Raw genomic sequence first — 25,673 nt, 5'->3', positions numbered from 1 at the left:
GGCGATTTCCCTGGTTATTGATTTGATCAGCCCGTCTCTGATCAGCGGAATGGCTGTTGTCGATGGCTGATAGAAAAAAGTTCAAGGCCCGGAGTTAGCGTCGGACCGCACGCGCTAGAGCTGCAGGGATGTGCGGGCCAACTGCACAGAAGAGTGGGACTTGTGCAGTCGGTCAGTGACATGTGTACAGCCATGGCCGGCGTCGTCGCATTCAGTATTGCTCGTCGAACATGATTCTACAGACATCGCGACCCTGTCCAGAGCCAAAGGCATATTCTTAGCACCATGGTGGTATGTCGAGGTTGCTGTCCTCCCTCTCCCCTGGCGCCGAAGCAACGTCATCTTCAACAGCGGTAGCTTACAGGACCTACAGACCCCCCCTGAGAGCGAAAAGGCCAAGCGCTACATACAGCAGCTGGACGAGGCTCGATGCGCCGGACGATGGGCCGACGTGCCTGAGCTGTGTCGCAAGGTCGAGAAGCATGCGCCGCACCGACGATGTCAGCAAACCTCTCTGTTTGGTCTTTCTGAGGGCTAACGGCGACCCAAGGCCTCACCCTCACAGCGCGCTCCGACGCCCAGATAGCCGCACACAGCACCAAGAGGCCCTCGACCGCCTCCTCTGCCGCCTCCACCACCGGCCTGTCACAGATCATACCCTCGTTGCTCGCTACAATCGAAGAAGATGGCACGCAGGGTCAAGACGCCTTCCAGGCCAACGTCTGCCTCGGCTGGGCCCATTACGTGCTGGACGAGCCGGGACTGGCAGTGGCGCGGCTTCCACAGGACTTTGGGGCAGTCGCGACCCAGCTGTCGGGCGAAGCAGGCACGTTGAGCGGCTGGTCTCGGGTGTGTCTGGTCAAGGGCACATATCTCAAGGGTACAGCTATACTGTATGACCTCATTCTGGCCCGCGAACTGACGTGATTTAGGCTCCGCGCTTGAAAAGACAGGTGCAATTGGCGAGGCAGCCACCATCTACTCGTCAATACTACCCTGGCTGTCCACAACAACCACCCCGAACACCGAATCGGCCCAGTTCAAAATGTGGGGAGAGCAGTCTCTCGTCCGCCTCTGTCAGCTGTCCGACCAGTCCATGGGCTTCAGCGAGCGAATCAACGCGTCCGAGGCTCTGCGCACCTACCGCTACTGGGCAAAGTTCTGGGATGCAACCTCCAAGAACGCCGCATCAGACGTTGGCAACTCAGCACGGTATCGAAGATTAGCATGGAAGGCCTACTACGACTCGCTATCAACCATCCTCCGCTATGACCTCGCCTACGAACCCGATTCCACGCCCATCATACAAGAGAAGCCAACGCCTACCGCCCAGTCAGACGCTCGATTACGGCAGCGGGCGGAGCTGAAACGCGTCGAGGCTGTCTACGAGAACCTGTTGATACGAGAGACACACTTTCCCAAAGCCAGCGAGACCAATCATGAAGTCGAAACGTGGGTGGATTCCGTCATGGACAACTGGCGCCTCCTCTGCGGTCCCACCTGGAGCGACGATGATCTAGGCGAGGGTGGAAAAGAGGGTGTTGCGCGAGGCGTGCTTGATGTAAGTTACTCATCTACCCCGACAAGATCCAATGACTAATGTAATATAGATCCTCTATCGAGCAGCCACCAAGACGTACCACTCGACCCAGATCCTGCGCAACCTCTTCGTTGTCCACGCATCTCTAGCCGAGCCTGAGTTGGCATACAAAGCCTACGATTCTTATGTCGAGATCATCACGCGGAACAAGGATCGATCGGAAAAGTCAGGCGAACTCGAGGCTGGCATTGACGACGACAGCATCGTGTTGAGGACTTCCGCCGAGGCCATCAGGATGCTCTGTAGATGGGGATCTAGGCATGACGCCGAAAAAGCTCTCGAGATCGCTCACAGTATCGAGCACTGGTTAGAGCAGGCAGATCACCTTCGCTCAACGTCTGATTCCCGCTCAATTGCTTCGAGCACATCTTTCGTCGAACCCACAGCCCTAGCTGCCGCCTATTGCGCCATTGGCATCAGTCAAGCACACTGGGCACGGCTCACTTACGAGGTTGAGGCACGGGCCACGATTCAGGCCAAAGCTGTGCAGTACCTCAGGAAGTCGCTTTCACCTAATCTCGGCGACGAACATAATGTGGAAGCTCTGTACGCCCTCGCTTTGGTTCTCGCTGAAACAAGGGACATCCCCGGTGCCATCAAAATCGCCAAGCGTGCACTTTCTCCGGCAACAAAGGGCACGACGGTCAGTGTAGACGGAGTTTTGTCGGATGGCATCACCACTGAATATGGGCGCGAACGCAAGTTGATACCCGTGTGGCATCTTCTTGCCCTGCTTTTGACGTCGAGGTCTGAGTTTACCGCTGCTGAGAAGGCATGCGAGGCGGCTTTCGAACAATTCGGCGATCCTGCTGTCCTGTTCGGCCGTGATTCGGGCGCATTCCGAAGCGAACACCTCCAAGAGGCTGCCGGTCAAGAGCCTCTTGAATCTGGCATTGTTGATCGTATGGAACGTTTCGAAAAAAGCAATATACTGCAGATCAAAATGACGCAGCTGTCGCTTCTCGAGATCACCGATGGTGCCACCGCTGCGGTTGACGGATGTGACGAGCTCCTTGCACTGTACGGTCGACTGTTCGGCGATCCGGCAGCTGACAAAGTCAAGACTCCACCCGAACCTGCGTCGCTGGCGCCTCCAAAGACCGCCTCGGGCACACGAGGTAGTATCTTCCGCGGACGAGGGTCAGTCAGAACGACTCAGCAAGAAAATGTTGATCGAAGTAAATCTGTGGTCAGCTCCAAGACAGCTACCACACAACCGGAAGTGCCTCCTGCAATTCAAGTCACCGATGACAACGGCGCAGCTCCTACTAACGGTCATCATCGACACCATCTGTTCCACCACCACAAGCAGGATGATGGTCAGGCCGGCAAAGACACCGTTCCAGAGGTACCACCGCTTCCAGAACACGTTCCAAACAGCACTCGTGCACGCAGTAGCACTGCAAACTCAAAATCGCCTCGACGCATTTCCAATCCCAGCTCTCCAGGAAAGTCAATAGAAAAGGGTGACACGCCACTTCCACCCGTCGCCCATAACCTAGATCACTCCTCTCCGCCCTTGGGTCACGAAGAACAACCACCCAGACAGGACACTCGCTTGCCTTCGCGCCTGCCACATGCTGACTACATACCTGCGGATCCCCACTTTTCCAAAATCCAAGAACGTCGTCAAAAAGTCTCGTTGCTGGTCAGCATATGGATCTTTATTTCTGGACTATATGCGAGAGCGCACATGTTTCAAGATGCCAGAGAGGCCGTTGCCGAGGCATTGAAGCTGGTCGAAACATTTGAAGCAGAGGTGTCATTGGAACACTCAACGGCCAAGGCGCTAGCTGACAAGGGGTGGGGTGGTGGAAAGAGTGTTGAGGAGTTGTGGGCGGATGTGTTCGCTGCTGTAAGTCTCCCAATATCGTCGGTGTTACCTCTACTGACATTGCTACAGCGCGCAGAACAGCTTGTAGCCCAGTCGATGAAGCATGAAGCTCGTGCAGACTTTGAGCGCGCTCTACAACATTTCCCAGACCACCCTGAAGCCATCGTCGGTCTTTCAAACATCCTTTTGGATATCTACAGTGAGGTCATACCGCTGGAGCCTGCCAACACCGACGCCATCTCTCCTCCGCTACAGTCATCGGCCTCTTCAATTCATACAAAGACGTCGACATCGAAGACCCAATACCTAACCTCTCACACACCGTCAGTAGAGAACCAGCTCTCGTCACCCACGCTCACCCGTCTCGCGGCCCGCGACCGCGCATTTGGGCTACTCTCCACTCTCACAAAGCTTGGTGCCGGCTGGGACTATTCGGAAGCGTGGTACGCGATGGCTAGGGCCTACGAGGAGAGTGGACAAATCGACAAGACAAAAGAGGTGCTCTGGTGGTGTGTAGAACTGGAAGATACGCATCCCGTGCGCAACTGGAAGGTAGTCACCACGGGCGGTTTTGTACTTTGATTGAGATTGCAATAATCGTACGTAGATTGGGCTGTTCGTATACCCTAATTGTGCAAGTTTGGATCTCTTTTAGAACCATCACTCCAGCAATCTCTGCAAACTGACTGGAACATCAAAGTGCCCACCTCCCCAACATCCCAATTCGCCCGTGCACCTCAAACCAAATCCCCCACCCCCAACCCCCCATAATAAACAACCCCCCTCCCCCTCATCCCCGCACTCTTCACCCCCTTAATCACACTCTTATGCACCACAACCTCCCTCATCCCCCACCCCTCCGCTCCCCCAGCCCAACCCCGCAACACCCCGCCCTCCCCGTCCAAAAACCTCACTTTGATACTCAAGCACACCGTCGTCGCGTGGCGGCACATAAACGCCCAACACGCGTGATATACCATACGTTGTAGCAACCAAGACAGATTCGTGTGGCCAGGTCGGACGCGAGCCAGATAAGGATGACTCGGGAAGAATATCCGATACGCGATATTGCGGGGGAGGGAGGTGGTTGCTGTTATGGGGCCGCCGGTGAAGGAGACGGGTATGTCGATTAGGATGTTTAAAGGGGGGTAGGTGTGCAGGGTTGGTGGGGGGATGCATATCGCTATGTAGGAAAGGATTCGGAGGATGAATGTTGTTACTGCTTCTAAGATGTCTAGATTTGGGTCTGGGGAGGTGGTGAGCGTCCACATTCTAAGCCTCTTGGACAGCTGTTCGGACGTGATTCCGCCCTCTCGGTAACGCCGGATAGAACAGATTGTGAAGTCTCGTCTTCGCGGTTCTATGCGGTGGAAGAGGAAGGTCCAGAATGTGGGTTGGAAACGGAAGGAGTCGTGGAGGTTTATTACGCCGAGGAGGTGGTCTGCCGAGATTATTATTGTTGGGGCTGTGGACTTTATGACGGAAAGGTGGGGGGAGAGGATGTAGGATGCTTCGGTTTGGATTTGTCGGTTTGTGGCGAGGAGGGAGATGCCGGGCATTGTTGTGGTTACTAGGGTGAGATGGTGTGGGCCGGATTTTAGGGGGATGGTGTGGTGTTGGGTTTTGGGGACGAGGTGGGTGAATATCTTTTGTCGGAGTTCTTTGGGGAGGGAGAGGAGGGGGAAGGGCTTTGGGGGTAGGGAGGCTGGCTGTGGTGAGGATGTGGGCTTTCCTGGCGAGGGGAGCGAGGGAGGTGGTTCTGTTGGGCCCATGGTTGTGATGGGATGCGCGGGCTGTAGAATTTGTTGGTGTGGTTGCTGATGTTGCCCAGGTGCGACTCTGTAGTCTGGTTTGAGGCGAGTGATTATCTGTCCTATTAGAAGAACGCGGAGTTTTGTGATGAGTGAGACAGTGAGATGGAATCGGCTTTCACCGGTACAAGCGAGCAGAGGCATTTTCGTTCCACAGTGTTGGTTCCAGGGTCGAGAAGTGGATTCTGTGAACCACGTGTGTTCCAAACTATAGCTTTGCTCTCCGAACGCGGATTTACGAGATATGACTAGAATTCGTATCGTATACGTGCTTTTAGAAATGTATAAGTAGATGCTAAGATGTTGCATACTTCTACCTTGATGATATTTCTGTAGATGCGTAGCCACACCTTGTGTGCTCTGGGTCTTTGCTGGAACCAGAACGTGGTGGTGAAAGCAATGTAAATATGCACGAATTGTTTGCGCATCGATCTCACCTCGATGATGCTGAAAGAAGTTGAGGTCCTGGCTCATAGGCACCCTCCGTGGCTTGCTTGCCAAGGACACTTGGTCAAGTAGAGGTTGAACGTCGTGCTCGACAATCGACACGTCTCCATGACTGACGCATGCATCGTTTGGAACCAAAGCTGTCAATGATAGAGAGCGGAAGGGTGTCAATGTCGAATTGCGCAGTCGAATAGCTGGTGAAGGTGTGGGAGAGGTTTTAGTAAGGCACGCGCAGACGCGTCAACGCCACGACCTGACGTCATTGGTCAGAGCGAAGACACGAGCTACCTTGGACACGAACCTTCGCGTCTTTCACCCCCGGCACCACTCATCTTAATACACTATGGCTCCTTCCTTGCTCATCGTTGAGACTCATATGAGGGCATTTCGCTTTACAGCAGTTATGTCTTCGACCCTGGCGCGCTCAATCCCGCGTTGATCGCGTCCCAATGCGGCTTCCCCAACTATGAGGCGCGATGGGAGTGCTTGCTAATGTCTCATGGCTCTTGCCCATAGCGATGGCTGATCTGGCAAGTATGAAAGATGCAGAGGCTGTCGCAGAGAGCGTGGATGTCATCTGCAGCCCGGACTTGTTTGTTCATGCATCACGCCGAAACATCCCACCCATCCATCTCAACGCTGCCATCAATAACGCATCGGAGTTGTTACTAGACCATCAGCACGGACCATTCTTCTCCCGAATATTGTTCCTGCTGCAACGCTCAACATGAAGGCCGCTTTCCTGCTTCGTGTGCTTTCGGCCACGTCGCTCCTCGTCAATGCGAACGCGAATTCGATCGATCACCAGCAGCGGGAAGATTCACTCGAAGATTTCATCAAAGCTCAGCAAACCATTTCGCTGAATGGGATGCTGAAGAACATCAAAGATGGCATCGTGGTTTCTAGTCGGTCGGATCCAGATTGTACATTCTTGAACCCTCCATCACATCTCGACTAAAAGCTGACAATCGAGACCGTTACACGTGGATCAGAACAGCTGCGTTGACTTTCAAAGTTCTCATTGAACGTCTATCCGTGACCGACATCCCAGAAATTTCAGACGACATTACCGACTATGTGCACTCTCAGCGAGACCTGCAGTTTACTCGGAATCCCTCTGGGGATGACAATACGGGGGGTCCTGGAGAGCCCAAGTTCCAATTCAACGGCAATGTTTTCAAGGGCGCTTGGAACCGACCCCAACAAGATGGTCCCGCACTTCGTGCTACGGCTATGGTTATCCACGCCAATAATCTCCTCGCGGATGCACAGGGGACTGTATGGGCCTCGTCTGTACGGACGTTCGTTCAGAATTTCATCTGGCCGATTGTATTTGATGACCTCAAACACACGGAGCGCTACTGGAACCAGACCAGCTTCGACTTGTGGGAAGAAGTAAAGGGCTCTTCTTTCTTTACCCTCTCAGCATCTCATCGCGCACTCGTCGAGGGAATGGCACTCGGCAAGACCTTGGGTAAATACTGCGAGGGTTGCGCCGTCACGGCTCCACAGATTCTGTGCTTCCTCCAGGACTTCTGGAACGGTAAACACATCACCGCCAATCTCAACGCTGCGCACGGACGAAGTGGAATAGACACAAGTTCCATCCTTTCCTCGATTCATACGTATGATCCTCAGGCTGGATGCGTTGACAGCACCTTTCAACCTTGCTCTTCAAGAGCTCTTGCCAATCACAAGGTCGTGACCGATTCCTTTCGCCCTTTATACGGTATCAACGACGGATCTTCCCAGAACCGGGCAGTAGGCGTGGGCCGATACCCCGAAGATGCTGATCACGGCGGTAACCCGTGGTATGTGACCACACTTGCGGCCGCGGAGCAGCTCTATCTTGCAAGACTACAGTGGCAGGACCAAAAACAACTGACGATCGATGAAACCTCTCTACCTTTCTTCCGCGACCTACTACCAACCATATCTATTGGCACCTATCCCAGTCGTTCCGCTTCGGCCACTTTCGAATCAGTGTTATCCGCTGTGCAAGCCTACGCTGACGGCTACATGGCCATGGTGAGGAAGTATACGCCTCCGGATGGCGGTCTCGCGTTACAATTCGACAAGAACAACGGCGCGCCCGTATCTGCAACCGACTTCACATGGTCGCACGCTGCCTTCTACACGGCTGCGAACCGGCGTGGCGGTGTCAGGGGTCCTAGCTGGGGCAGCACGCGTAATGACAAGCCTGAAGCTCAGACATGTCAGTGTAACGTTCACGTTACTTTTAACGTCTTCGTAAACCATCCGTCTACGGACAATCACGTGTTCGTCACTGGCAATGTCCCAACGCTTGGGAACTGGGACCCAAAATCCGCGAGAGAAGTGCGTGAAGTAAGGGCCCACTGGATCGTGGAAAATGCTTCATACACAGGAGGCATTGACCTACCAGCTTCTGCCCGTACAGAATATCAGTACTTCATGCGTAACATCCTCAATTGGGACGAGGTTCGCGAAGAGGATCGCTTCAGGAGACACATCACGACGGGTGCTTGTGGAACAAGCATGAACGTGAGTGATTTTTGGAATCACTGATCGAGCCCAGAATTCGGGTGGAAGGGTGACATCGCGTCGTTGGAATTGTTCCGTTCTTCATTCCTACTTTGAGTCACTCCTAGTTGCTCAGCTCACAATACATGTCATTCTCATCAAGATGTTGGTCTGAAGTTCTGCTTCTTCTTTTGCCCTTTCAAGTCAACGCGGCTGAGCAACATTCCTCTCTACTGATACATACACCGTCTCTAGTAAAGGTTCTGCGACACCCTACATCCTATTACATTTATGCTACACCCTCAAGCTGATCGGTTATCATGGCGATGCCAGAGCGCATGAGCTAATTAGACTATCTTGTCTGCACCTTGTGTCAGCCTCATTCCACATAGCTACTACGCGGCACAAACCTACCGTGACCTGCTAAATGCAGTCTTGCGGAACCCAAGCCTTGATCCATTCTCCGTACTCAAGGTCAAAGTGCTCGACAAAGTAACCAAATTTACCACCCGGAGAAGGGCCGCGCAATGGAACATACCGCGACACGGAATGAGCTGCGAACATTAGTGGTGCTGTACACACTCTAAATCGGATGTCGCGTCGTTGAGCCAGATACGGTCGCTCGGCTGCATCCTCGAATCGAAGCAAGGAAGCAACGGTTTCTTGACGGCCCATCGACAGTACATGCACGGCGTCAATGGCAATGTCAATCGCTCTGGCTCTTGGTCGCATTTGAGATAAATGCCAACCAGCTTGACGCGCCCAGTTGATTATAGCCGAGCTATTTGGATCCGAAGCTGAACTCTCGGGCCTAGCGGTCACGCAGCTAGATCCTGTCCTGCGCGCCTCCAAAAACCAGGTCAGAAACTCCGAAGCTGTCTCAAGAGGTCCTTGCTTGCGCGCAATGACTTCCAGATCTCCACATGAGACAATGAGTTTAGGGCCCGATCGCGACACCTTGGAGAAGCCGTCGTCTTCTTGTTTGCGCGCTCGTCTCGTGATGATCCGATTGCAATGACTTTAATGGTACATTGGGTGGTTGGGTATGTGATGACTGTGATTTGCCGACGAAGTCTGAGCTGGTACGTCTCCATGTACATCCACGGTACGGCGATGAGTCTTCGAAATGACTCTGCGATGAGATGGCTCATACTGAGAAGCCGTCGACTACTAGTGCGCTATTGCGCTTTGCCGCAGTGCGCGCAATGATTGGTGTAGCTTCTTCTCGGATGATCTTGGAGATAAGGCGTACAGTAGTAGGATACCAAATGTTAATGAGCTTGACTTTCGTGGTTTTCGTCTTAAGAAGTCCGCTCTCATTGTCCGTCTCGATGGTGATCTCGTTGTGCGTGAGACATGTCGGTAGGAACTCGTAAACCATGAGTCTGATGTCGGCGGGTAGATCAAGGAAGCGGAAGTCCATGGGTATGGGCGGTAGAGAATGGCTCATGGCGGGTGTCGTGTTGGTAACTTGGGGGTGATGTCAGTTTGCAGCATTTGAAAAAACCAACTAGCGTGACTTTTACGGCTAGAATGGAAGACAGTGAAAGTGAAAGACCCCGACCTGATGTATGCGCTCTTCAGATTTAGCTTGTGTCTGATGTCGATGTATCGACGACAATCTGGCATGACTCGCCAGTGCGTGCCTCTGGCACCGTCACCGAGTCAGTGAGCCCTGAGCTCAACCCCGCGACTTCCATCCGTCGCAATCCAACACAGCACAACATCACCCTCAAGCATGAGTGGGCCAGACGCATATGAACAGCACCGACAGCCTCGCACGTGATGACCGAGACCACGACCGCGACCAAGCCTGCAATGAATGCCGCCGACGGAAAGCGCGATGCGACAAGACGCTCCCAGAATGCGGGCCCTGCAAGAGAAACAGGAGACACTGTCTCTACGAACGGCACAGTAGAACCCCATTGACGCGCAAATATCTCACTCAAGTTGAAGAGCAACTTCGTCGATCACAAGCTCAACTCGCCCGCGCAGAACAACGCGTCCAAGCAGCCGAAGCGCGTGTGCGACAGCTCGAGACCGCCCAGGGCGACGACGCGCCATCCCCCCACGAAGATGCTGCCAACAAAAGAGGCACAGCCGACGAACCGCCCATTGAAGTCTCGCTTGAAGGGCCGCCTTCTGGTCCAGCTGACTTCAGTTGGGATGAACAATCCCAGGAAAGTGGTCCCGCCGAGACAGACGCCGCGAGCACACATACACATACCTCTCCCGGGGAAGACGAGCGCGTCGTCGATGGCATGGCTTCGCTCACCGTGGATGAGAGCGAGGCAGGCTATCCAGGCGTTGCGTCAGGTGCTGCCATGTTGCGACTGCTCCTTCCCGACGCTCAGCAGTCTTCGCGGAAAGCGCCACCCACGTCCAGCTTCAGCACAACTACACCGGAAAATGGGCACTGGCTGTACACCCCTCTATGGGATAGCCTTGATCTAGGAGCCGTCGACCTCGATGCCGCTATCAACGGTTACTTCAGCCTCTACCACATCTCGTATCCTATCGTGGAGGAACACACCTTCCGTGCTCAATACGCCCAGGTCATTCCTCGCCCCAACGGCCGTAGCTGGCATGCGCTCGCTTTTATGATCGCTGCGATAGGTCATTTCACAACGGCTACAGGCCCGGCCGACACAGACAGGAGATTGTTCATGGCTGCCAAGTCCAACCTGTCGATTGAGAGCTTGGAAATTGGCAACATCACCCTTGTCCAAACCCTCACGCTCATGTCCAATTACCTGCAGAAACGGAACAAGCCAAATAGTGGGTACAACTATCTTGGTCTTGCCCTTCATATGGCTATTGGTTTAGGACTACACAAGGAGTTCAATCATTGGGACATCACCCCACTCAACATGGAGATCCGCCGGCGCGTATGGTGGTCCATGTTTGTCTTCAACATTGGCGCAGCCGTCACATTCGGTCGCCCTCTGGCCTGGCCCAACAAGAACGTTGAAGTTCATTTGCCTCTGAACATTCCCGACAGGGCTTTGACTAATCTGTCACGCACTGCTCCGAGCGAGGCGGACCACGTCACAACGTTCAGTGCTGTCATCATGCAGTCGAAATTCCACATTCTGACAAATGACATATACACAAAGGTCATATCGATGCCCTTTCCAGCCGCTACGGAGTTGATTCGTCTCGATGATACTGTAATAGACAGATGGCAATCATCACTCCCCGACTGGTATCGCCGTGGAGCGACTATGCCCGCTCAATTCGCGACTAGCCATGCTATCATGTGGTGGCGGCTAAGCAACTTCAGGATCATCATGTATCGACCGTATGTCATTCGCCGTGTGCTACAAGCCAGATCGCAAGACATGGACAATACTGTGCCGGCATCAGTGCAAGAGGCATATGCCAGATGTCTCCGTGAAGCTGAGATGAGCATTGATGCCATCAGTACATTTTGGGCTAGCTCTCCGCCCGTGCGGATGTCTGCGTGGTACGCATTGTACTTCTTGTTCCAGGCTTCGCTCATACCCTGCGTGTGTTTGCGTAACGAACCTACTTCACCTTCCTCGGCAAGTTGGCGTGCGCAGATCAGGCGGACAATGCACACTATGCAGCTATTGTCATCAATCAATCCGAGTGCTCAGGATTGCCTGAATGTACTTCAACGTCTCTGTGGCCCGTTCCTACAATCTGAGATTCCTGGACAGGATGCACACTTGCTCGCGACTCCCGCTGGCAACCTATTGGAACATGCTACCGAGGAATCTCCACAGACACAGATCAACAACGTCTACAGCATGATGTGGCCGAATGCCAATGATGCTGAGGCTGATGTACTGATGCAGGGGGGACTCTGGTCTGACTTCCTTCCGGACGTCGATGACACAGGACAGCCACAACCGAGCGGACCCAACGTGTATTCCGATTCGCAATTTGCATGGGGTTGAAGCACGATTTTGTCTGGACCAAGACACCACGCCAAATCTATTGGTTACAACAAACTGCCAATCAACATACTCCGGCTACCTCGATATGCTGCTTGTCGAACTTTTCTTCCTTTTCAACAAGACCTGCATCAGGCGACGCTCCAAGGGCATCAAAGATCTCAGCAATCTCCTCCAAGCTCCGACCCTTCGTCTCTGGGAAGAAGAAGTACGTGACCCCGAGGAAGACCACCAGCAAACAGCAGAAGACTATATAGTACTTCCAGCCTAGGTTCTCCATGCCGACCGGATTGACAAACGCTTGGATGACCAAAGAAACATAGATGGAGAGCAGTTCGCAGCTGATGCCCTTCGATCGGAGGCTGTAGGTAAAGATCTCAGTCGGATAGCTCATCAAAAGTGGCGTATATGCGATGTCGTAGTGGAAATAGAAAACGAAGAGGCACACCACGACGACATATCCTGCCGCTTTGTTGTTGTCCTCGTTATTGACCGCCGAGCATGCCGTCCAGACAATGTACGAGATTAGCATGCCGATGCCACTCCAGAGAAAAAGCGTTCGTCGTCCCAGTCGGTCGACCAAGAGAGCCGCGCTTACAGCTGCGGCAAAGTTGAAGATTTGCAACAGACCATTTATGAGCGTCTGCATAAATGGATCCGTTATGCCGATCGAGTTCAAAACCAGGGTAAGATAGTAGGACACCACCCCTATGCCGTTCCACTGTGCAAATCCACCGACGCACACGGCGAGGAAGAGCCGCTTCCGGTTGCCAGGGGTAGCAACAAGCGCACTCCATTGTACCGATTTGGCTGCACTCTCTTGTCGAATGGCGTGAACGATCTCGCTCATCTCTCGGGTAACTAGCGGGCTATGTTCGTCACCACCAGAATGGTATCGGGCAAGGATTCCTCGGGCTTCATCGTGCCGCTCCTTGGCGACGAGCCATCTGATTACCGTGTCAGTACTTACGAAGCTCTATACAGCGCTCGCGATTCATACCTGGGAGACTCAGGCAAGGTCCAGAAGAATGCAAGTTGCACTAGTGGGTATCCAGCCTGCAAGATCGTCGGTATCCTCCAGCTCCAATTCCCCGAGTGGTTCTGAGTCCCAAACGTTGTCCACGCAGCCAAGATAGCACCGAGGTAGTACATAGTCCAGAAAGCACTTGTGTACTTGCCTCGGTGCGTAGGATAGGCCAGCTCGGCGATTAACATCGGGGAGGGTTGGACGACGAACATGCCCGCAGCGCCCACGACAGCTCGTGAGACAATGAATTGCGCCAATGTTGTTGCTGTTGCTTGTATGATGGTCGCAATGATCACACCGATGAGACCACTGAACAACACTATGCGTCGGCCGTAGCGATCAGAGAGCACTCCGACGAACGGCAGCACGACGACGGAGCCGGCAGATTGTGCCGCGTTGACCAGACCGAGAAGGGCTCCGGTAGGGTGGCCAAAGTATCCTTGCCATTGGGGGAGCGACTGGAGACCATTCATCAACGAGCCTGTTGAGTGTCAGCGGGATTTGTTGTGTCTGAAGGCGTGGCGGAGCTATACTCACCATCATATCCTGCTACAGCCGAAGACAGCAGAGGTACCAACAAGATTAAGTTCAAACGTCGCAGGTGCGGGATTTGGAACCAGTACTTGTTAGTCTGAGGCAGCACCTCCGCTATGGCATGACCAACGATATCGGCGTCTTTCATCTTTGCAATCGCGATGACAGTAGAAACAACAGTCGGGAGAAGTCTTCTGATCAATCAGCAAGAAGGCTTGAAACACGCGTCGACAACTCGGATATATATACGGTCTTGCATGACCCGGCTACGGGGTATGCCCACAGCCGGCACATGGCTTTGTTACCCCAGGTTCTGAGCGCCGGTTCATGCTAGTGGAATGCGGGTTGCAGCGACGATCGGGATGGAATGGGGTGATGCGCGAGTCATGCCGGGTGGACGGTCGACTGTCACCCCAACGCTAACTGCGTCATATCAGCCTAGCCCGGGGAATCTCGTTACGGGGCACAGTCGACCATCGGGTGCCTGACACTCCAGACTCGTCTTTGCATCCCGCCTGTCCATGTACCGCTTGCATTTGCTGTGTGGACGGCACGCTGTCCGCCGCTCGGCTCGTGGCGCTATTCTAATCCCGCGTAGTCACGCAGCATTCGATACCGAAGTGTTGCGCAACAATACGCCACGCCCTGAACCTGTTTTCGGCGCATGGTTTTGTGGCTGAATGACAGAGACAACGTTGCTATACAATATTGGCACATCAGGTTTTCATCATCGCAAAGTAGGGATATGGTATGCAACATCTCGATTCCATTCACGCCCATGTCTATTGCACACCCTCTATAATGACCTTGAAGACGCCCTCCTGCGCAGCTTTCACCAGCTCGAAAGCTTTCTCGGCATCCTCGAACTTGAACCTGTTCGTGATGAGCTTCTTCACATCCACCTTGCCTGAGGCCACCAGGTCTATCGCATTCGGGTAGCAGCCGACCGAGTAGCGGATAGAGCCCTTGATGGTCAATGCGCGGATACAAGCCGTCGTGATGGGAAAGACGACATTCTAGCGTTTTCGTTAGCAACTGAACCCAGCGACGGTTTGAATGCAGACTTACTTCCTTGCCCATACCTGCCTGGACATAGGTGCCGCCCTTCTTCGCCACATTGATGCCGGCCTGTATACACGGTTCGGCTCCTGTGCATTCCAGGACGACATCTGCACCCTCACCCAGATTGAACTGCTCTTTGATGGCTGCAGCAATACTCTCCGAATGCGCGACGGGGTCAGCTCCTTCCTTTGCCCTTGGAGGCAAGAATACGCCATCTGCCGCATATGCTTTGGCAAAATCCAGTCTTGCCTGGGAGATGTCGACAGCAATGACTTTCTTCGCGCCTGAAGCTTTTGCGACTGCCTGTGACAGTACTCCAATAGGCCCCGCGCCGAAGACGACCACCGTCTGGTTCGCGCGCAAATCCGCAACCTTGCAGATCTGGACTGCGACTGAGACTGGTTCGACCATTGCGGCTTCTTCCATGTTCATGCGGTCGGGAATCTTGTAACAGTAATCACTGGCAACAGTGTAGTACTTTGCAAGTGTTCCATCCCAAGGTGGCGTAGCGGCAAATATGGTATCGTTGCAAAGATTGTATGAGCCAGATCGGCAGTAGTCGCATCGCCTGCAAGGCACACCAGGTTCAATGGCAACGCGATCTCCCACTTTGAGGTTTTTGACGGCTGAGCCAACCTCCACGACTGTCCCAGAACTCTCGTGACCAAGGATGATGGGGCTGTTCAGGACAAAGTCGCCGATGCGGCCGCGCTGCCAGTAGTGTACATCGCTCCCGCATATTCCTGTTTGCGCAACATGTACGCGGACTTCATGCTCGTCGCGTAGTTTTGGCACTTCGCGGTCCTCAAATGCGACATCCTTTATTGCACGAAGGACGAAGGCTGGATTCTGGAGAATGGATCAGTTTCTGACTGGGAAAGCGCACTACAACGATCTCACCTTCTCAGTGGTGGTCACGGAAGACATGTTGTTTTCTAGATCGACTGCAGCGCCTCGTTGAGTTCGAGAGCTCCATCTTGTATGCCCGTGACCAGTATATCTGAACACAGGTCGGGTGTGACGAAGCGCAAGTGCGGGGATCGTGGGGTCAAGGGCAACCGTCAACCTGCGCGGGGTGTATCCCCAATGCGCTAAATGACAACACCCCTACCCGCATGATGTAGGTATGTTTTCCTAGCAGGTACACCCACTCCGATACCCATCGTCCGATAAGATTGAAACCGCCATGGTGCGCCAATTCGGTTGCCAACCTTTTCTCCCATCGCATCCTTTCCACTTTCTACCTTGACTTACATCGCCCACAATGCCTCTCGCGCAACCTTCCAACCCAGACGAACATGTCACGTCTCAATTCTCACTCAAAGGAAAAACCGCAGCCGTAACAGGCGGCGTCCGCGGAATCGGGCTAGCAGCCTCCAAAGCCCTCGCAGAAGCCGGCGCAAACGTCGCCATCCTGTACTCCAGCACCAAAGATGCCGACGCCATCGCCGCGTCCATCGCCTCCGCAACAGGAGTACGAGTACAAGCCTACAAAGCCTCCGTCGAGAACAAAGAAGAAATAACCCGCGTCATCAACACCATCGCAAAAGACTTCGGCAGCCTAGACATCGTCGTCGCAAACGCCGGCATCGCAACACACCACCCCGCCGAAGACTACACCGAAGACCAATGGCGCCGCATCATGGCCGTAAACCTCGACGGCGCATTCTACACCGCGCAAGCCGCAGGCGTAATCTTCAAGCAGCAAGGCCACGGCAATCTCATCTTCACCGCCAGCGTATCCGCCATCCTCGTCAACGTCCCGCAGAAACAGGCGGCGTACAACGCGTCGAAAGCGGGCGTTGTGCAGCTAGCACGCTGTTTGAGTGTTGAGTGGGTGGATTTCGCGCGTGTTAATTGTATTTCTCCCGGGTTCATTGCGACGGATATGCTGGATGTGCATCCGAAGGAGTGGAGGGAGAAGTGGATGGGTATGGTGCCTGCGGGGAGGCTGTGTGAGACGGGCGAGTTGAAGGGCGCGTATGTGTTTTTGGCGAGTGGGGCGAGTAGTTATATGAGTAAGTCTTCTCCCTTTCTCTTTGCTATGTGAGTACTAGGTTGCTGATATGCTCGAACAGCTGGGGCGAATTTAGTCATTGATGGGGGGTATACGCTACCGTAGCTTTGTCGCCAAGGCAAGCACAAAGAGAGGTTCAATCAATTCTTGAGTCTGTTATTGCGTCCTGGGAACTTAATATTCGTCTTTGGACAATTTGCGTGTTCCTTGCCAACTTGGCATCTACATCACTAACCGCACTGCCCTCGTTCATATTTCGTCATGTTCATCCTCGTCGTCACTCACCCATCCTTCTTTCCAAAGCTTATCGATATCGTGCCCCTCAACGATCTTTCTCGTGTGAGCATCGACCCAAGCCATACGCTCGTCAACCAGAAGCCTACGGTAAGCAGGCCAACTAATCTCTTCGCAAGCGGCGTAGATGTAGATACCAATCTCGAACTCCTTCCTCGAATGAAAGGCTTGCTGTCCTGTGTGAGTCTCATCCTCGTGTGAGGCAATACGCGCAATGCCATACGCATGTCTCGCAAGGTAGTCTTCTCTCTGGCCGAACCAGTCTGTCGCATCAAACCCGAACTGTTCTTGTGTAAAGTCAGCATAGTAATGCTCGCGGTTGGGGGTAGTGATTGCGAAGACCGAATGGAGAATATCGTCATTGTGACCTGGGTCGGAACTGACATGGATTTTGGTATGGCGAGATGGATAGATGATGACCCATTCTGCCGTTGCCCCTACGGGTCGAAGCGCCTCCTGGATCCATGATAGGAAACAGAATGCACTCCTGTCGCATTGATCGAGCTTCATAAGGGCTGTTTGCAGATCGTCAGGCACGCTTGGTGGGAATGCCGCACGGCCTTTTGCGGTAGCCGGGTCTCCGTTTGGATCTGTTGCGATGTTGACATAGTAGTGGGTGACATCGCCTTTCCGAGCAGTAAAGAAGTTCTTCACGCAATCGTGTTCAACATTTTCTAGAACGGTCATCCATATCTGTCTGAAGGGCTCTATGATCGCTTTGATGTGGTCATGGTCTTTTAGAGGGGTTGGTTTGATGTTAGCAGTTGTGCTCGCGGGTGTCAAGCCTACAGCTTTGAGTACCTTGTTCAAACCCTTTAGGCCCGACTTCATTGGTAAGGATTTGCTGCGAGGGCGTTGAGGCATTTTCTGTTCCGGTTGCGGTTCTGACGAGTACTGACCGCTTCTCTTGGGAGGGGGAAGATCGCTTGGAAATATGACATGGCCATCACGGGTGAATTGGCACTCATAATGAAGCTGTGTGAGTATAACCTACATTGTGCATTCATGAAGCTGCAAAGGCCTTGTTCAAGGTAGATGAGGCTTGTTCAACATCCACCCCGTTGCCAAAAGAAGCCAACTCATTGAGAGAGCGGCTCCTTTATGAACGGCGGAGTGTGTATCAGGCGGTTGGGGGACATGACATGATGTACCAGTAGACCCAACATAGTGCAATGATGTACTGGAGAGAAAGCGGTGAAACCTGCGTCAAGAAACGATCATTGTCGGCAGGATACGTTGACGAAGTCGAATGATATCGCGGGGTGGGGAAGGTCCGGCCCGTGCGGACTTAGCGCGGGGTTAGCGTGCACCCTGAATCTCCTTGCCTGCCCTCTTTCTTCATCCTCAACACCACACTTCCCATTCCTGCCAAGAGCAAACGACGAAAGCCGCGACACCATCAGTACACAAGGATCCGCTTCGCGAACGCAGCATCCTCTTCTGCCTGCACAGCCACAATCGCGTCTGCACGGCTTGATTGGCAAACGATGCACGAGACCCACTCGTGATGCACGTTGCGGTCAGGCCACAGCTGTAAAGCCACTCACACACAGCCACGGGGCGCAAATTGGGGCGCCTACATGGCTCTACGCAACCTCCCCTGCCTTGGCGGTCGTCTACGCAGCTGCTCATGATCAGTGTGTAACCTGACGAATTACGTGGGTCGCCCAATCTGGTAATCTCGTGTAAACAGTCACCGCCTCCAAGCCGGCACTCGGCACGGCATCATAGGGAATTCAAGGGCAGATGGTAAGACACAAGAGTGGCCATGGCTTTCCACCGCTCCCATGGAGTTGCACAAGTGGTGGATCTGGACTACGCAATGCTTGTTGGCTTGGCAGATGGGTCACTGTGACTTCGACCGTCACCGTGGGGCTGCCGGTACTCGGCCGACGATCTTGCATAAAGCCCTCAGCTTCCTCCTCACATTGTGGAGTTCTCATCAACCTCACTCTTCGTCTCACACACTTGAACACTCTCTAGCCTCATTTGACTCCTTACATCAAGTCAACTACCACCCAAACACCATCCACAATGACTTTCTACCACACTGCTGAGGACATTCGCATCGAGGACAACCATGTGTTGAAGGCTCGTCTCCAGACCGCCGAAGGCGAGTGGAATGACGCCGAGATCGACCTCAACACCTGCATCGGCAACGACAACGGTAAGAATGACATTCATCCTCAACACAGTATTGGTATCGATACTGATCTGACCAGGCAACTTCCACTGGGATGGCGAGGGCTTTGCCAACTCTGCCGAGAACATCGAGTTCGCACTTGAGGGAGATGGCGACGTCCCCGTCCTCCGTGCCACCCTCTTCGACGCTGATGGCAACCCCGAGACTCGCGACATCAACTTGGGCGAGCGCATCGTCAACAACGATGGCAACTTTCACTACGGTATGCAGTACCAATCAGGCCGGTGAAGCTCATCGCTAATTTGTTCATCAGAGTAAGGGATTTGCCTGGTAAACCTTGTATAGGTCCCCGGTATCGGCAACTGTGCTATGAGACACTTCAAAGAAGGGCATGGGTTATGAGTGCACCGGAAAACTCCCCAATGATATGATATGAAATGACATACAAACTTCAACTGTACCTAATCTCTCAGCTACCTCGTGATGGCTTTGCTTCCAACAATCAATTGCTGTCCATTCTCCATTCAGTTTTATTTACTCACAGGGTAGGCGATGTACGTGTCCGGCCATTCACTGGTACCATCTTTCAACTTCCCCAAGTACCTTTACATATCCCGTGACCTTAAGTCGCGTTGTTGCCTAGTAGCTTCGACTCCACTATCAAGGCTGAACAAAGTTCCCAAGGTGAGTTCTAGTTCCTGGATCACTAGACAACAGGTCGATCGCACAGAACGTCTGCTGCTCAACAACTACTCGTACTCGCATCGCCAATCAAAGCTCACTATGTCCGAATCCACGTCTCTCGCATCATGGAAACTCCATAACAGGTTCGTCGACATCGTTCGCAGCGACGCCAGTCCAATCCTGGACCTCATCCCCTCATACAACACCCTTGAGTTTGACTACAACGCGACCGGAAACACCGTCGCACTGCGCATAGGCGAATACGGCGACAGCGCAATCCTAGCACATCCCAACGGCTCCGTATCCAAGCGCGTAGTCCGCGACTCCAAGATCCGCAAAGCAGGTACCGTCTTGGAAGTCAACAGGCCAATGAGTGGTCAGTTCAAAGCCATCGCGCCGTTTGGCTGGAGCGAGACTGTACAGCAGGGTATTACCACGCCGATGAGCGCGCCGGCACATGCGCTTGTGCTGATGTACATGCATATCTGGGTTCTTAAGACAGACAAGGAAGATGTTGATTTGCCTATACCGAGGTATCAAAGTTTGTATGATGCGCTAGTTTTGATTCGAAACGCTTTAGATACGGAGTTGATGGTGCCAGCTGGGCAGCGCAGGGTTCCCGCGGAGGTGGTAGCCGCCTATCAGAACCAAGCTGTCGATATGTCACAGCCACCGGAGAAAAAAGATGTTGAAGAAGAATAACACAACACTTGATTAACATAACACTTGATTTGATTTCGTGGGCCAACGCCGTTGTACTTCAGGACTTCGTTATGTGCCTCTTGCTACTCAATGCGCGAAACTGAAAATGACGACTTGGTATCAATTTATCCTCAGCAGATGCTGCGCCGCGTACTCTTATAGTACTTGCGCCCTCCAAATCCCAGGCATACACATGCGTACAAAAGAAAACACTGATAGAAAGGAAACACAAACAAAGGAAACATCTAGAGAGACGCCGTCTTTTTCTCACTTATCGACTTGACCTCAGTCTCAGTGATCGCCTCGTAAGGAACAGTGCGGACTACGTCATCCATAGCCGGAGTATCTTTCCAGCGGAGGTCAGGCGAGTCCAAGAGCGCCATCCTGTTTTCAGCCTTCATGCGGTCGGCAGTAATTCTTTGCGGGTAGTTGCGCATGAACATGTTGGTGAAGTGGCTGCCGTAGTGGATGCCCTCAGTAGGCTCTTGACCGGCCTCGAAGCCCGGAAGCGGCTTCATGACGGCGGAGAAGTTGGGCTCGTGGAAGTAGGCGAAGGCGAAGCGCTCGCGGGTGTTGAGGCCGACCTTGTGGGGGGTTGAGGGGAGGAAGGAGTTGGTGATGTATTGCATCATGTCGCCCTGGAATGGTGGTTAGTAAGGTTCTACTGAGAAATGTGTTGGTTGGAGTGACTTACGGGGAAGACGGTGAAGACGTCGGGAGTGGGTGGTACGTAGACCCAGCCGTCAGTGTCCTCGTGCTTGCCGGCTGCGGTCGTCTTCCAATTGGCATACTCCTCGCCCTCAATCGGGGGACGGATGAACAGGCCACCCACGGCATCCTGGGCAGCGATGACAAGCAGACCGTAGTCAGTGTGCGAGCCGATACCGCGACCAGCCTTGCCCTTGCCGTTGGTCTTATCGGTCTGGGGGAAGCGCAGAACACGCATGTGGTGCCAGCCATCTTGCGTGTACCTGGTTAGGGCATTGCCGTCCTCCAATCCAAGACCCCAGGCGATGAGCGACAGCATCTTCTCCCCGCTCTCGCCAAGGTAGTCCATGTAGGCTTGCATGATAGTCTTCATCTGAGTAAACGGCCATGGGTTGGGACCGTGGCACGGCCACTTCTGCTGAACACGGGAGTCAGTCTGTGCGAGCTCTTTGGTGACAGTGAAGATCTCGCTGTAGTCGGCGATGTTGTCTGTGATCTCCTCTCCCGAAGCGATGTAGCCAGCGAAAGACTGGTCATCCAAGCAAGCTGCCTTTTGCTTGTAGTCGAGACCGAAGAACTTCTTGCTGCACAGGAATGCCGCATCAGCGAGCTTGCGGTTGATGGGGTCCATGGAAATCTGGAGAATACCGTCTCTCTTCCAGGCGTCAATCATGCTCTTGCCAAGCGCCTTGTCTGCTGCACTGCCACTGAGAGTCTCAGGGAGCTCGAATGTCTGGAGATTGCCGACGACGGCCTTGTGACCCGGTGGCATAGCGCCCATGGGGTGGCTGTATTGGGCAGCCTTGTAGTCGGCCATAGTTGCCAGCCTCCTGACTGAGCTCGCCTGCGAGTTCGATGTCCGGCAAAGGGCGCGGAACTTAGCCGGCCTGCTCATGATGGTGCGAGTAGACATCCTCGTGATGTTGTGATGTGTATTGTAACAGGAATGAAAATTTGTAATGACAAGACAGGGTTAAGAGGGGAGATTGTTTGAATGGAGTGAGCTCGTTGTGACTGATGCTTCGAAAACACATCTTTCCCCCAGGCTTATATACACATGTCGACTGGCATTGCTCTAGCCCCGGAGACAAGCGGCAGCTGTGAGTGAGTTTACTATTCTGCATGAGCGGACGCTTGAGTTGGTCTTCGCAAAGTAACTCCGGACGGTGAAACTGCATTGTAGAATGTGTGCTCGGCTTAGAGACCACCGGAGGGTCTGGACTACGTTGCGGATGATTGTCCCGGCTCCCTAGAGTCGCCTACGTCGTTCCCCGGGGTCGGATCACGACCTGTTCTTCACCATCCTCTGCTTATTATTCGTTGCAAGGCTGCCAGAAGGTCTTTGCGTACCTTGTCTCGTGTGTGTGATCGGGCCTTGTTCGAGAGATGTTGCTCCCAGATGAGGCAAACGCATTGACCAGGTAAGCTGGGAAGGGGTTAGAGGCGCCGTTTGAGATGCGGCTGTTGTACGACAAGCGATACGTCGCGACGAATATGAGGCTGGGATGCTTACATTTGGCCGACGTCACCCAGGAAGGACCGGGCTCGTGGGACTTGGTAGCACCATGTTTAGCGAACCTTACCTAGGTATCTTGGCGTGCGCCACGCATTCACGTGGCATTCAACGGCCGCGCCCAACCTTCATTCATGGTCGATCCCAGGCTGAGGTAGCACACATCGCAAACGTTGTTTTCGCAGCTTTCGCATTCGTATTGTCCAGGCTGCGTTTTGCCGTAAACCTTGTGCCTGACATCTTCGAGGCTTTCTCAGAATGAAATGTCCCGACTCGATTCGGAAATAGCGCACGGCCTCATGTGCACCCTGTGCGGGCCTGACAAGCTTCACTGACAGCCCGGCGAGTCCCTACAAATTCCCCTCTCATCTTGCAGGAAATCGATGGTCTGGGGTCGAGAAATTCGATCGTCAATGCGGACGTTGTCGCAATTGGTTCGCGGTCACCTAGAGATCGTCGCGGACGTTTCGTATCTACCTAGATAGGTACCTTGAGAAGGTATCAGTGTCATAGATGCTTCGTTCCGACTGAGAAAAAGGCTACCTGCAACAGAACGAGATGATGCAACACAGCCCCAAGAGCAAACTCAGGATGAATAGGTCGGGCCGCGTTCGCAGCGTAGCAACTCGGCCTCATACTCGGATGATGACAGAACGTCGAAACGCTGCATACTAATCCAATGCCTGCAGCGCCACACGGCCTTGGAAGTGTCTAGATGGTAGAAGCCGGCTTACATAGTATTTCCGGTTGCAACGGCGGTTGTGGTTTCCACCACTCTTCGACGGATGCAACGGCTCGGAACTGCTGACTTCCCTACCTACCGCCTCCGGTCTGTTGAAGTATGCGCAATTCGGCGACACTCGAAACTGATATCGTGGCCCATAGATCGAGGCCCTCGGCGCCAGCTGAAGTCTTGCCGTTGCTCACTACCGTGAGCAAGGTATACGGGAAGGCTTCCGTCCCTCCGCAATCGCAACTCTTAATATAGGACGGTGCAGATCACCCTGGTCGATCAAAACCCACGTGGTGTCTTCGCGGGCGTCACGAAAGAGTGTGCTCCGGCGTTTGAGCATTCGCGCACGAAGGAAGTGCTGGTGCAGCGGCGAAGTTAAAGAGAAAAGAGAGTAAGGCAAGAGGACCACAAAGTGAAGAGATTAAGCAGTAGTGCGGGGAAGCGTATTTACGGGTCTTTATGAAACATGCCGACCTACCACTCGGATACAAATGTCCACCAGCATTGCCCACAAGATACAAGATAAGGACTGCGAACAATGTATTGCAACAGCTAATAAGAACAAAGAATATCTACAAGAATGTATGGGCTGCCAAAGGGCTGACTACTCGGACTGCATTCACGCTGAGTGTGTGCTTAGTTCTTGCCAGTTTTGGCCTTGAGCCAAGCGACGAACTGGGCGATGGTGAACTCCTCGGGGAGAACGGCGTCAGAGCCAGCGCTGCCAGTAGGCTTAGCTACGGGGGCGGCAGATGAGGTAGAAGAGGCGACAGGAGTCTCAACAGGAGCAGCGCTGGTAACCGCGGCGGAAGAGGACGCAGCCGGGGTCTTGATTGGGGCAGCAACCGAAGAAGCAGCAGCGGAGGAAGAGACGACGGCGCTCGAAGAAGCAGCAGGAGTCTCAGCGGCGGCGACGGAAGAGCTAGCGGCCGCCTTGGAAGAAGTAGCAGCAGGCGCAGCAGAAGACACGACCTTGGACATGGTAGTGGGGACAGGCTTCTCGGGAGCCGCACCCGCAGCTCCACCACCGATCTTGGTGGTAAGCTCTCCGTCCTCAATGTATACACCGCTGAAGAACCAATCCTCAGCACCGTCCTTGTCGGCCTGGCCAGGCAGCCTCAGAACACCAAGATGCCAGTCCTTACCGTCGGAAGAGGTGCTAGCATCGAAGGGTCCGGCCGTCTGCTTCAACTCATCACTGCCGGTCGAGTGCCAGAAGGCAACGGAGCCGGCATCGAAGTCGATCTCGTAGGCAACGTTGTGCCACTCGTCGGCAACGAGCTCAACGTCCCACTTGGAAACGCCGCCAACGTGCCATTGAAGGTTGGTGTTGGACGAGCCCGAGGCGCCGTACTTGAGCTCAGTGAAATGAGACTCGAAGAAAGCGATCTGGTGTTCGTTGGTGGCCGTCGGGGCGTTCTCGGCGGCAGTCTTGATGGAGAAGTGGTAGTAGACCTTGCCCTTGTTGATGGCCGCCTTGGTCTCGGGGATGAGTTCGGTGCGCAGCATGGTCTGGCCGTTCCATTTCGCGGTCTCGTCAATGGTGATCTTGACACCCTGCTTGGAAGCAGTGTCGGCGGGGTTCTTGAAGGTGGTGTCAAGGTTGACGTAGTCGGTCACGGCGCCGGAGCCGTGGATGTAGTACTGGTAGGCGCCGACGGGGTTGGAGAAGGACCACTTGGCGATGTCGGCAGAGGAGGCATAGTCGTTGAAGCGACCGTCCCAGATCATCTCTGAATGCGCATTTAGTATCTGTCGGACAACTGGAGGATATAGATAACTTACCGGCAGACGCAGCGCTGAGCATCGCGCTCATGAGAGTAGTCTTGGCAAACATCTTGAAGTTATTTGTTCGAAGGTAAAAAAACAGAGACCGGCCTGTATGTTGATGGAAAAGCGAATGTAAATGCTACGAAAGCAAGGAATGAATGACAGTAGTGAGCGAATGAACAACACGAACAAACCAGCAGGAAGAGATGCAGCAGACCATATAAGAAGGCTGCTTGACTCAACGCATACACCTGCAAATCATTACTCGGCATCTAGACGGCGTGAACGCATCGCATGTCAATATTTTGGAAACGCGCGCACCCATATTGAGTATCGCGCGAGCGGTACACGCAGGAATGAACAGTTCTGACA

The 25,673-nt window shown here is 53.6% G+C and overlaps 11 protein-coding genes across 11 annotated transcripts; 5 read left to right on the top strand and 6 right to left on the bottom strand.

Annotated features, from left to right (window-relative positions):
• Nucleotides 1-285: 285 nt before the first annotated feature.
• J4E85_005724 (uncharacterized protein) lies at nucleotides 286-4,016 on the top strand (the record flags this gene model as incomplete). Its single annotated transcript, XM_051469967.1, has 6 exons — nucleotides 286-291; nucleotides 374-500; nucleotides 551-880; nucleotides 933-1,561; nucleotides 1,611-3,455; nucleotides 3,504-4,016. 6 exons carry the CDS (start codon nucleotides 286-288, stop codon nucleotides 4,014-4,016), a joined length of 3,450 nt encoding a protein of 1,149 aa, XP_051326798.1.
• A 2,403-nt stretch (nucleotides 4,017-6,419) lies between these two features.
• Nucleotides 6,420-8,239, top strand: J4E85_005723 (uncharacterized protein; the record flags this gene model as incomplete). Its single annotated transcript, XM_051469966.1, has 2 exons — nucleotides 6,420-6,597; nucleotides 6,708-8,239. The coding sequence occupies 2 exons, from the start codon at nucleotides 6,420-6,422 to the stop codon at nucleotides 8,237-8,239; spliced, it is 1,710 nt and encodes a 569-aa protein (XP_051326797.1).
• Nucleotides 8,240-9,341: 1,102 nt separating this feature from the next.
• Nucleotides 9,342-9,644, bottom strand: J4E85_005722 (uncharacterized protein; the record flags this gene model as incomplete). The annotated part of the gene is made up of 1 exon (XM_051469965.1): nucleotides 9,342-9,644. The coding sequence occupies one exon, from the start codon at nucleotides 9,642-9,644 to the stop codon at nucleotides 9,342-9,344; it is 303 nt and encodes a 100-aa protein (XP_051326796.1).
• A 335-nt stretch (nucleotides 9,645-9,979) lies between these two features.
• Nucleotides 9,980-12,117, top strand: J4E85_005721 (uncharacterized protein; the record flags this gene model as incomplete). Its single annotated transcript, XM_051469964.1, has 2 exons — nucleotides 9,980-10,108; nucleotides 10,153-12,117. The coding sequence occupies 2 exons, from the start codon at nucleotides 9,980-9,982 to the stop codon at nucleotides 12,115-12,117; spliced, it is 2,094 nt and encodes a 697-aa protein (XP_051326795.1).
• A 61-nt stretch (nucleotides 12,118-12,178) lies between these two features.
• J4E85_005720 (uncharacterized protein) lies at nucleotides 12,179-13,823 on the bottom strand (the record flags this gene model as incomplete). The annotated part of the gene is made up of 3 exons (XM_051469963.1): nucleotides 12,179-13,061; nucleotides 13,115-13,622; nucleotides 13,679-13,823. The coding sequence occupies 3 exons, from the start codon at nucleotides 13,821-13,823 to the stop codon at nucleotides 12,179-12,181; spliced, it is 1,536 nt and encodes a 511-aa protein (XP_051326794.1).
• A 634-nt stretch (nucleotides 13,824-14,457) lies between these two features.
• J4E85_005719 (uncharacterized protein) lies at nucleotides 14,458-15,664 on the bottom strand (the record flags this gene model as incomplete). The annotated part of the gene is made up of 3 exons (XM_051469962.1): nucleotides 14,458-14,691; nucleotides 14,744-15,586; nucleotides 15,638-15,664. The coding sequence occupies 3 exons, from the start codon at nucleotides 15,662-15,664 to the stop codon at nucleotides 14,458-14,460; spliced, it is 1,104 nt and encodes a 367-aa protein (XP_051326793.1).
• Nucleotides 15,665-16,001: 337 nt separating this feature from the next.
• Nucleotides 16,002-16,787, top strand: J4E85_005718 (uncharacterized protein; the record flags this gene model as incomplete). Its single annotated transcript, XM_051469961.1, has 1 exon — nucleotides 16,002-16,787. The coding sequence occupies one exon, from the start codon at nucleotides 16,002-16,004 to the stop codon at nucleotides 16,785-16,787; it is 786 nt and encodes a 261-aa protein (XP_051326792.1).
• A 216-nt stretch (nucleotides 16,788-17,003) lies between these two features.
• J4E85_005717 (uncharacterized protein) lies at nucleotides 17,004-17,879 on the bottom strand (the record flags this gene model as incomplete). The annotated part of the gene is made up of 1 exon (XM_051469960.1): nucleotides 17,004-17,879. The coding sequence occupies one exon, from the start codon at nucleotides 17,877-17,879 to the stop codon at nucleotides 17,004-17,006; it is 876 nt and encodes a 291-aa protein (XP_051326791.1).
• Nucleotides 17,880-19,082: 1,203 nt separating this feature from the next.
• On the top strand, nucleotides 19,083-20,577 carry J4E85_005716 (uncharacterized protein; the record flags this gene model as incomplete). The annotated part of the gene is made up of 3 exons (XM_051469959.1): nucleotides 19,083-19,215; nucleotides 19,271-19,453; nucleotides 19,922-20,577. The coding sequence occupies 3 exons, from the start codon at nucleotides 19,083-19,085 to the stop codon at nucleotides 20,575-20,577; spliced, it is 972 nt and encodes a 323-aa protein (XP_051326790.1).
• A 245-nt stretch (nucleotides 20,578-20,822) lies between these two features.
• J4E85_005715 (uncharacterized protein) lies at nucleotides 20,823-22,180 on the bottom strand (the record flags this gene model as incomplete). The annotated part of the gene is made up of 2 exons (XM_051469958.1): nucleotides 20,823-21,215; nucleotides 21,272-22,180. 2 exons carry the CDS (start codon nucleotides 22,178-22,180, stop codon nucleotides 20,823-20,825), a joined length of 1,302 nt encoding a protein of 433 aa, XP_051326789.1.
• Nucleotides 22,181-24,167: 1,987 nt separating this feature from the next.
• J4E85_005714 (uncharacterized protein) lies at nucleotides 24,168-25,368 on the bottom strand (the record flags this gene model as incomplete). The annotated part of the gene is made up of 2 exons (XM_051469957.1): nucleotides 24,168-25,264; nucleotides 25,317-25,368. The coding sequence occupies 2 exons, from the start codon at nucleotides 25,366-25,368 to the stop codon at nucleotides 24,168-24,170; spliced, it is 1,149 nt and encodes a 382-aa protein (XP_051326788.1).
• Between the last annotated feature and the right edge of the window lie 305 nt (nucleotides 25,369-25,673).

The sequence above is a fragment of the Alternaria conjuncta genome (assembly GCF_024043145.1).
Source record: "Alternaria conjuncta strain BMP 0040 chromosome Unknown scaffold_7, whole genome shotgun sequence".
NCBI lineage: Eukaryota > Fungi > Ascomycota > Dothideomycetes > Pleosporales > Pleosporaceae > Alternaria > Alternaria conjuncta.
Note: the sequence above shows the minus strand (reverse complement) of the source record. Positions and strands in the feature narration are given on the sequence as shown.